Below are 11,102 nucleotides of genomic sequence, written 5' to 3' on the forward strand. Positions count from 1 at the left end.
GCATAATGTATGGTTTTTAGAGTAAGATGATTGATGAAGTTACCTAGGAACATATTGGTCGCTCAAGGTTATTATAGTGAAGTCTCCATAACTCGAACACGTAAAGGGGAACAAAACTTTCGTACGAAAAAAGGAAAATTCGAGTTATGGAGTAAGGCTTGTATGACATTGTTAACTGGAGGGACTAGAGAATTTGTTCGAGTTAGGGAGACATTCGACGTTAGAAGTTCGAGTTAAAGAGGCTCTAATGTATTTCTGTACTTTTACTTTTCAGCCGGATGAGTCTAAAGCAATAAGTATAGATCTCATTTTTTGACCAATAAGTCTAAAGCAATAAAGTAGATCTCATTTTTTGACAAGCTTCTCAATCTTTGTACATAATGGAGTTTTTTACCAAAAAGGATCAGACAACTTGTTCGAGTTAAGGAGACATTTGATTTGTAGAGGATCGAATCGGGTTATGAAGACTGTACTCGGTTTCCGTTTCATTTTTCTTGGTCACATATTAATTAGGGTAGTAGTTTGGGTTGTATTTTGTTTCTCATACAAGCAGAGCAAAAACAACTATAATCAGATGTTCTTGAAAAATATTTTCATATTTTGATGACTAATGTTTTGTTTGGTGAGGACTCTTCTTAGGCAATCGAAACCAAAAATTCACCTAAATGATTCTGTGTTTTTTTCAAGGGCAAGTTTGAATGCATTGTAAAAAGTTTTTCGGTTGGTTTCAAAAATCTGTTGCGTTTAAATGAAGAGTACATTTAGGACACTGCGAGTCCAGAAATTCACCTAAATCGTTCTGTGTTTTTTCAAGGGCAAATTTGCTGGTTTCAGAAATTTAATGCGTTTTAATAAAGAATCCAGTGTAAAAGCTTTTGGTCTTCTATTTTTTTCTCTCATTTTCTAAGAACAATATGGAACAACAGATATTCATGGAAATATGTACGACTCCTAGATTTTAATAGAATCTTCTATCGTTAGAAGTTATTCTTGGTTTTTTAAGAACCACTAAAGATAATTATAATATACTAGCCATGGTAGCCATACTACATACTATACAATGTACTAAAGACTTTTTGGACCTACCTAAGGTAGTCCTTAAATAACCCTTGTCCGTTCGTTCGTCCGTTCGTTCGTCTGTTGCCAGCTTTTCTCAGGATTGGCTCATTAGTTTTTTTCTGATTTTTGGCACAATGATGCAAAATGGCAATGCCCAAAATGTGACGGAGCCCGATTTTGGAAAAAAAAATTTCTCCGGCGAAATGCCGGAAATATGCCGGAAAAACTGGTTTTTTGGCATTTTCTCGAGATTTTATCATTAGTTTTTTCTGATTTTTTGCTCCAAGATGCGTATTAACAATGCCCAAAACATGGCCGAGTCCGATTTTTGAGAAAAAATTTTTTCCGGCTTAAAATGCCGGAAATATGCCGGAAATCGCTGTTTTTGCAGATTTTCATTGGCCTTTTTCCTTAATTGATGTTTTTTCATTCAAAAACATTATTAATAGCAATGCCCCATCAAGCATGTTTTAAATTTTCAATAAATTGATTTTTGAAGCCGGACCTATTTAAAAAAATCGCCGGAACAACCTATTTTTCGCCGGAATCAGTATTTCTTGAATTTCTCGAGCTGTACTTGATATTTTTTATGAATTTTTGCACATTGATGCAAAATGACATACCTAAAATGTACGGAGCCTGATTTTCGAAAACATTTTTTCCGGCCGAAAATGCCGGAAATGCCGGAAAAAACCGTTTTTTTGGCAATTTCGAGATTTCCATAGTTTTTTCTGATTTTTTGCACATAGATGGTTAGCAATGCCCAAAACATGGTGGGTTCGATTTTTGAGAAAAGTTCTATTCTTGCCGAAAATGCCAGAAATATACCGGAAATCGCCGTTTTTTGCAATTTTATTGGACTTTTTCTATTTCATTGTTTTTTCACGCAAAATTTTTGAACATGCCAACCTCAGCTGGTTCAATGTCATAAAACTGATTTTGATGCCGGACTTTCAAAACGCCGAACGCCGGATAAGAAAAGATTTTTCTTTAATTTCCGAGCTGCACTCTATATTTTTCATGAAATTGGCAGACTGATGAAAATGGCAATCCTAAAATGTGACGGAGCCTGATTTTTTGAAGTAAAACAATTTCGGCCAAAATGCCTATAATATGCGTCAAACCTGTTTGTGCATTTTCTCGAGCTTTCATTAATCGTTTTTTCCTTTTTTGCATAAGATTGTCTCAGAATGCCCTAAGTGTGGCCGTTCGGATTTTGAGAATCTTGTCATGCCGGAAGTGGCCGGATAGTGCCGTTTTTGCAGATTGAATGGGCTTTTCCATAATTCTTTGTTTTTTCACTTAAAAAATTAATGATACAAGACACCATCACATGATTCATGTCAACAAAACTTTGCAAATTTGCACGGAACTTTCTATTCGCTTTCCCTAACCCTCCCCCTCCCCCCCCCCCCATCAAATATCAATGATAAAATTTAATGCATTTTCGCTAACTGCTATATTTTCTAAATGATTGTTTTTCTCCTTATTGCTATCTAAGTTTCATCATCAGGTAGGTCCATTCAGCATATTGCTTGTTAATCCTTGTTTTGAAAGCTCTTTTGGGTCTGATGCTTGTATACCGTTGGAAAGATAATTCATAGCACTCTAATTTTTGAGAAAAATAGTTTCAAAAATCACAGATAAATTTTTTAACAAAAAAGTATTGCGTCGAATTTAAAGCCTCTGAAAGCTGGCTCTTGACGTCAAAAAAAAACAAAACAGAAAAAACAGTGATTTTCTTCTCTGCCAACCTTGAGTGCTCAGGTCGAATAATTTATCCATGAAAATAATTTTGCTTGTTCTTTTTAAGCTGATAATTGGATGGATAGATTGATTGATTGAGGAAAGTCGAGCTGATTGATTAAATCCTATTTAAAATAGGAATGACTTCAGTGACATTTTCTTTATAAGAAAATGCATAAAATAATGAAGGTTGTCTAAACACGTTGGTGGTGTGCATTGTCAGTTAGAATATTGTTTTGTTCGCTCCTTGTTTGAAGACTATGGCAAAACATTGTTCGAGGAAAAATTCGGAAATACCAAGTTCCTCACTGGAAGAACGCACCTTATAAGTTTTGGTGCACCTATACCTCGGAAATTCCCCCAAAAAGACAAAAAAATGCTAAAAATTACCTGCACTCGAGGAAAAAATAGCTGTTATAAAACCGTCTGAACTTGCACCTGAAAACCTCAAATTTTGCACCTACACTCGAATTTTTCCGAGTTGTGCACTCGAGATCTCGAGCAAACGTGCCACACTCTGCAACCGTGCCAAACTCTGCAAACTGGGCTTGCACATGCAGAAAGACCTCGAAATAAATCCGAGTTTTTCCTAAGACTAATCAATTTTGGATGATGCGTAAAAATGAAAGGCTTTGTCTAAAGAGTACTGTAATCGTTTCGTATCTACAACGATTTTGCTAAATGGATGTTGAAGATTGTTAAAAGGATAAGTTTAATCGATGAAATGAGCCTTGGTGACCTTCGTAAGAACAACATGTAGAGGAAGCTCTTGTTCAAAATAAAAACGGAGCCTGGGTGTTGTTCTGTTTAAGTAATGTACCTGCTCAGAAACATATTGTGTTACCATTGATGAGCTGTTTGATGTAGTGGTCACAGAGGATAGCTTAAAACTCCTTCAAATTTGGAGCCCATTTTGATTATTTTCTTATAAACCACCAGTAATTATTTAAATCGTTTAAATGGGACATGCGATTATGGAAGCTGAGGGATTTGTTTGTTATGTGCCATAATGTCAAAGACATGTTTTTCATGACAAGTTGAAAAAAGATGAGAGATTTTTTGTGGTTTTGGAATGGCCTGGTTGGCTATCGTAATTACTCTGGGTTTGGTTTTGCGGTCTTTGTCTAGATCAATATTTTTGTACTTTATGGGGCTAAACAATATCTTATCTACAGTTAACCAGAGTGTTAGGCGTGATGTATATCCTCCGTTCAACAAGTTTTCGCTACACCTATACAAACGCCTGATCGCAAACGAATCTTCGTTGAGGCTCGTTTTATCGCACCCAATCAGATTGCCTAGTTATTGCCCTTTTAAACATGAAAAGTCTACTGCAAAGGCGATCATGTCTTTACCGAGTTTGTTTTCAACTAAGCTAATAATAGTATAATACATCTTTAAATACTATTTGCTTAGAACCTATTGGCTACACTTAAATGGAATTGACTTTAAATACAGAGTTAAAGCTGTACAGGAGTGCACGACGAGGCATTTTTTTGTTAAAGTTCTGTCTAGGATACATTTCTCTTCTTTTTGCGTCAATGTTGTATTGGTCTTCTCTTATATTCGTCATACCAACTCGTTAAATAATGTTTTGTCCCTAGCATGGTGTTAATTCAACGATAGTTTTTCTATTAAGATTTTTATTTAGATATGAGATGCATGCGAGTTTGTTTTGAACTGAAAAATTGGTTCTTGCCGTGTTAGTAAATTTGAGATGTTTGTTGACGAGATTTCTGTGTATTTCAAGAGATTTTTTGAAAGGTATGTCTTAATTGCGAGGTTATGTCATCGAGACCAACCCGTTCTCAACTTCAGTTTAGCTAGATTCTGATAGTCTGTCTGTTTGCGCCTGTTCGAAAACTACAATGATTTCTCGAAAATCCTTCTTTCAAAAAACGCGTACCAAAATGTAAAGTACTGATTGTACCAGACTGATGGTCAGTTAATTTCATGTTACTCATTTCTTGTGCAGTATTATGAAATCTTTAAACGTTTTGTCTGGTTTATTAAGCCAAATATTATGACACGTCATTTTGTCTTTCGTGTGTAGGATCAAAAGACTTAATTTGAAGTCGATCAATAAGATGCCTTTCTGTTTGTTATTTCATACAGCTCTTCTATTAAGAAGTCATTTGTGGGTTGTAGTATAATAAGGCTTTTATGACATCTTTAACGAATTTCTACTTCTTACTCTCGACCATGCTAGTCCAGGACCACAGTCTAAGACGAACCGAAGGCTCCTCTTTCGATAGCTGTCTACCTGAAGGTATGGAAGGGCGCGACTCTTTCTTGCTAGATTACTCCATTTACCCTTGATCCTTCTCTTCAATTGCTGAGCATCAAGCAGAGAGACATCAAGTACAATTTTGTACCAAGCTTTTGGTATGACCCGGCCAGGGTTAGAAGCAACGACCTTGCGCACCGTAACTAGATTCTCTATCTTCAAGCTACGGCCGCTTCATGCTAGCTGACGGATAGCCATACAGAATAGCTGAATACCCGGGTTATATACCATGTGTCAATGGGAGATTCTAATAGTGCCAAGTTTTTTGCTCTATGGCAACTTCCCTTAATTAATTCCCTTAATTCAAATAAACAACGTAAGGATGGACATAGACGATGTTATCGTCCGTTACAGTGATAGTAAAGGCAGGAAAATATGGTGGTACACGGAAAAAAAAATCGGCGCGACAGTTTCGAAGACTGGAAAACTCTGTTGACTGTAAACTCTTTTCGGCAAAAAAACCCGCTTGCGAATTTTCTTTGGCTTTGGGCTTTTTTTCTTAGAAAGTGATTTGTCTTAGACTATAGCATAGTCTAGACTGGACATTACTTTTAGACACTGTGTCCCTCAATTATATATACATAGCAACATAAAAACATTCTTACTGAAAAGGGTGTCTACTTAGCAATCTCCCTCGCACTTTACTGCTTTCAACGTATCGTCATTAAGTAAACAAAATTTTGTCGGAATCTTAAGATAACTTGACTTTGCAAATAATTGTAATAAACATTGTAAAAATATGTGGGATATCTGCTTTTCTGTGAGCGCCTACACATTAGAGTACGGTTTAGTTTAATAGTTGGTTTGGAGATCTTTAGAACAAGTATTCTTTTGGTTCAGATGAGACTTTCATAGTTGTTGTCTGTGTTGGTATGAAATCAGATTTTTTGTTGTTTTTTTCTGTCCATACTAAACCCTCTACACTCAACATTGCTTTCATAATCTACACTTCATTTCTTTCGATGGCTTTCATTGTCGCTAGATCTCCTTTACTAGGTTTCTTTGAAGGGTCGAGCTCAGCTAAGTTTACTCAGAGTAGTTAGTTTAAGGCAAAGTATTGTTGATAGATTGGCACAGTACATCGTTGTCATTATGCTTTTTAATAGAAAAAAGCCTTCACCAGTTGCATGTGCAATCGATATATAGTGAGTCTTTTTATAACTCGAACCTCTATAAATAGAATGTCTCCTTAACTTGAACAAATTTTCTCATCTCTTTAGTTAACAGCCTTACAGACTTTACTCTATATCTCGAAACTTCCTTAACTCGGACAAGTCGGTGTCCCCCTTGGTATGTGTCCGAATTTAGACTCCACTGAAAAATCTTACTTTATTCCTCAGCGCTAATATTGACATCAGCAAAAAAATATTTAGTATCGAGTTATGAAAATACTAATGTGATAAACGATACACGCTTTTTTTATTTATAAGAATACACTTTATAAGAATGTCCATGATGAAAATGGCCAAAAAATTAAGAATATGGTAAGAATATCACCATCATGGAATTTAACAACTGAACCTAAGAATGCCGTTTTTAATGCATTTCAACCTGTACATTGCCAATTTCGATCTAACCCTAAGAATGTTGTAAGAATATTTTTGGATGATTTTCGCCAAAAAGTTAAGAATATCCATGATGAAATGAAAAAACACCATTCTTATAAAAAAAAAAAAGCGTGTAACCGATAATAATTGACAGACCGAAGAAGAAGCACAATGTCGGAAAGAACCACCAACACTAAGGTGGTTCTGATAGCCATCGATTCCAGCAATACTTTATTGTTAAAATGTTGTATTGAAATGCTGAAGATGAGTAAATTAGGTGATTATCATTTCCATTTGACTACTGTAAGTCAGGATGAAGAAACGCTGTCAAACCTGGTTGTTTTGAAGGTATGTTCAATTCCCTTAATCACACAACTATGGATTTTATTTCCTTTCTCCATACTCTTGGTGTCTAATAAATTACAAGCCTCCCTGTTTGTTAATTTTTCGTTTGCTTCCCAACTCCCCCGGACCTTGTTAGGACCCCATTCAAACTCTTTTAAATACTAATATTTCTACCATTTTCTTAGGAATTGAACCATCGGTTATTTTTCCATCAAACAGATGTCCGAAGTGACGATTCTGTCCGACAAACCATTCACAATGTCCTACAAATCGAATCCCGTATAGACGTCCTTGGTACTAAGAAATGAAATATTACCTATCCATACCCATCATCTTATATCAATAACTAGGTAGTTCTCTCCCCGAGCACTTACCTATTTAAAGCCTTCCCTTCTTAACTTTTTAAGTTTTAAGCCTAAAAATGTGTTTAACGTGTTGTTATATTCACCATTTTTTGAGTAATTTTGAGCAATTTTCTAAGAAAGCAGTTGTTTTAAGTCCACAAAGCATTGAAATGTACTTACTTGCTCTTATTATTTATGCCTTCGAGCCTTCTGGTTTTAAAGTATGTTCTTCTAAAAAACGTGTGTCATTTTACAATAATGCCCTTTTTGGTTGAGGTCCCTAATTTTTTTAAACTATATATGCTATATTCTTTTCGATAAAATATTGACATAATATTTCACTTCAGGCCCAGTCCCCAGTTCTGACATAGCGTCAGCCCCCCTGCTAGTTGGGGAGGAGTTACACCCTCCAAAAAGCCAAAAAAGGCTAAAGATGTTTCAAAAATGTCATAAACTTTTGGGGGACTTAAAACTCAGGGGGGACCTTATTTTTGCTTGGGACCTAAACCCAGGCTGACGCTATGCCCGATAACCAAAAGATGAATTTGTATACGTATGGTATTATTCACCTAGTGTTTGATTATTCAATATTTTTTTTCATTGCAGTCTGCCACATTGAGAATCGAACGATAGTCGACGCATGCAGTACAAACTCAAATACTGTCAATCACGTATTGGAAGAAAACTTTTATCCAAATTTTCGTTTTATTACAAACATTATCGAACACATGAAATCATCGTCTAAGGGTGGTTTAGAAAATGATGAAAAGGGCGGTAATGATGGCGGGAAAATTATATTGTTGAATTCGTATGCTGGCATGCAAGGGATTTCACACTCGTCAGCTTTTTGTGCAACACGATTCGCATTGAATGGTTTGGTACAGTCTGCTGCTGCTGAAACTCTTTCAAGTAAAATTAGGTAAGAATACAAATATTTTTTATAAGAGCGTTTATATCTATCCGCAGACACGTGTTTCGTCCTTCCCAGGACTCATCAGTGCGGCTTGGGTAAGCGAGAATAGACTGCTGTTGTCACCAGAGTGCTCAAACAGTCGGGAACACTATATGGAAAAGGCAACTATTGCCTTATGGTTAACGGAAATTATTTCCCGAACGGGAAGGTGGAAAACTTCCCGAAATGGCTAGAATTTCCAAATTGGGAAGTTCATCAGTTTCCCGATCGGGAAAGTGGCCTCTGAGAACTCCGGAAATGCCTGTGGAAAGTTAAAAACTTAAAATAAATAATATTCACCAGGTATTTAAAAAATCTACTGGGTAATCGCTTCTTGATTCTACTTTCCCCATTCCCAATTAAAAACTTTCCCTATTTGGAAACTTTTGCTCGATCGGGAAACAAAAATTTGCTTTGTTTACAAAAATTCTATTTCTCGTTCGGGAACGATGAAAAGTGATGAAATTTTCAATCTGGAAACAGTTTCATTTTCGGGTCATTTCATTTTCACCTTCCCGTTAAGGCAATAGTTGCTTTTTTCATGTAGTGGTACCGACTGTCAAAACACTAAGTGTTGAGCTTTGCATAAGAACGTTTTTGCTTTGCTTATCAGTCGTTATTCTGCTTTGTGTACTTTGGGAAAGTTAGAAAAAGAGAAAATAAAAAATGTAACAGGCTTGTTTCGTAGATTCATCAGCCTGATCTAGATACTTCAAAGTATCTTTGTACCAAAAATAGTTTCCTAGCACTTAAGTGTTTTTCTTTCTTTTCCATCTTTATTTTTGCCTTGTTTTTTTTTTCAGGTTTTGCGTATTACAGACTGTATTACAAAAAATGCCTTGTGCTCTTCTATCGACCGAGGCAAATGAAACCGAACCACTATCGAATGAAGATCGAGAGCTTATCCAATCGATTGATGACGATTTAGAAAAACGAAAATTACTCGCAGAATACAGCATATCGGATACATCAAAGTCTTTAAAAACATTATTTACGACGGATTTCCCAGATTTACGACAATTTACGAACAAAGCTATAAAAAGCGAGGCTTACGATAAATTTATTGACCCTAAAGGCATGAAGACATTATCGGAGACAGTGCAATTTTATTTGAACCTTGACTTGGACGAGTTTCGCGAAGAAAGAAAGACAAAAATGAAATTCAATTTATTGAAGAAAACTTCGTCACATTTTAGATGCACCAGTTCAAATATCGTGATTTGATTTTGATTCTGCAAACAGAATCTTTCAGAATTTGAAATACTGAGTAAGCAGAGAACAGAAAAAGGATCCCTTTCATGATTTGAAATATCCCACTCAAGGCGGGTGTCGTTGTTTCAACATTCACATAACGTTCATATCGTCATAAATAACATGAGATGAACGTTGAAACATTGTGTGGCAGCTGGGGTAGAATGGAACTTTTATAAGATGTCAAACCTTATTTTGAAAGAGACTCTTAAATGAAATACGAAATGCAAAGTTGCAACGTTAAGAAGATATCCATTAAACGTCCACATCCTTCTATAAACGTTGAAACAACATAACTAATATTCTTTGTCACAGTTACTTACGAGAAATAAATCATATACGTTATAAATACAGTGAAGTCTCATTCGAATATCTCTTTAACTCGAACAAATCTTATTGTCTCTTCCTTATCTAAACCTTACTCCATAACTCGAAATTTCTTTAGCTCGAACAAATTTATGTTCCCCGTTCAGTGTTCGAGAAATGGAGGCTCTATTAATACCATTTACCTACACAACCTTGGAAATAGATGCTGTTTATTCTCTTCGTCGATCGATGACTTTAAATTACCTTTCCAACGAGATATTATTTGATATTTTACTTTTTTTTCATAAGCAATGCATCAAAATATAAAATGTTTATAATGTGGAACAGACTTTAATATATTGTTGTTCCATTTCTGGTGATATTCTGATAATGTTATTTTTTGTAATAGAAGAAAATGGCTTCTGATTTATTATTCTTCAAAACCCCTCCTGCTAGCCATAATTAATAAGGATTCTTTAAAAAAAAGGCATTCTTTAAATTGAGAATACTTTAGATTGAGAATTCTGAGTAGAAAGAATTCCTTTAGTCTTTGAGTAAAATTTTTTAAGTCTTTTGCTGATTGTTGCCTAAAAAAATCTCTTTTTTAATGTGACATAAAAGAACAATGGATTTAGTTAGTCCTTGGAAGCACCCTATATTATTCTATTCTTTTTTAGGATTTCATAAGGACTTATACGTACTTTAAGAAAGTAATTTGATCTGTTTTCACATCTTGTCTTGTGTGAAAAAATCACGGAATTTTGTTGTTTTTGAGTGGTGTTTTGTTAAATGATGACGAAGAATTAGTCCTTGATGACTTTGACCGATATTTATTAGCACATTTTTTTTGTAAGCAATAAAAGTTGACAATTTTTCTCCCTCAATAATGTTTGAGTTCTTTAGCTTCAGAGGTGCATTTTCTTGAAAGTTTTTGACCATTTTTATTCAAAATATGGTCAGATTAACCCAAATTTTGCACTCTTAGAGTGCACATTGGGAAGCTTGGAAAAGGGACCCTTAAGGGCTGCACGTACGGTGGGTCTTTTACCGAGTGCCGCTCAGGCTCTATGTTTATCTTTGAAAGAGTATGAACTGTATTTTTGTTAAAGGTAAAATTAGACCAATAATGAGCTTAAAAATTGTTCAGTCTTCAAGCGTCAGAGCAGGAAATCACATCAGGGCTAAAGCTTGTAACAATCAAATCAATATCCTTATAAAAAATACACTTTCAGGGTTATTTCTTTCGGATTGATTGACGAATTAAA

General features: G+C 35.3%; 1 protein-coding gene across 1 annotated transcript; it reads left to right on the top strand.

Annotated features, from left to right (window-relative positions):
- The first annotated feature begins 5,563 nt into the window (after positions 1-5,563).
- On the top strand, positions 5,564-9,938 carry LOC136810572 (retinol dehydrogenase 8-like). Its single transcript, XM_067067133.1, has 4 exons — positions 5,564-6,987; positions 7,170-7,278; positions 7,935-8,247; positions 9,084-9,938. Exons 1-4 carry the CDS (start codon positions 6,811-6,813, stop codon positions 9,502-9,504), a joined length of 1,020 nt encoding a protein of 339 aa, XP_066923234.1. The 5' UTR covers positions 5,564-6,810; the 3' UTR covers positions 9,505-9,938.
- Positions 9,939-11,102: the final 1,164 nt, after the last annotated feature.

This window comes from Clytia hemisphaerica, unplaced genomic scaffold, assembly GCF_902728285.1.
Source record: "Clytia hemisphaerica strain Z4C2 unplaced genomic scaffold, Clytia hemisphaerica genome assembly, whole genome shotgun sequence".
Taxonomy (NCBI): Eukaryota; Metazoa; Cnidaria; class Hydrozoa; order Leptothecata; family Clytiidae; genus Clytia; species Clytia hemisphaerica.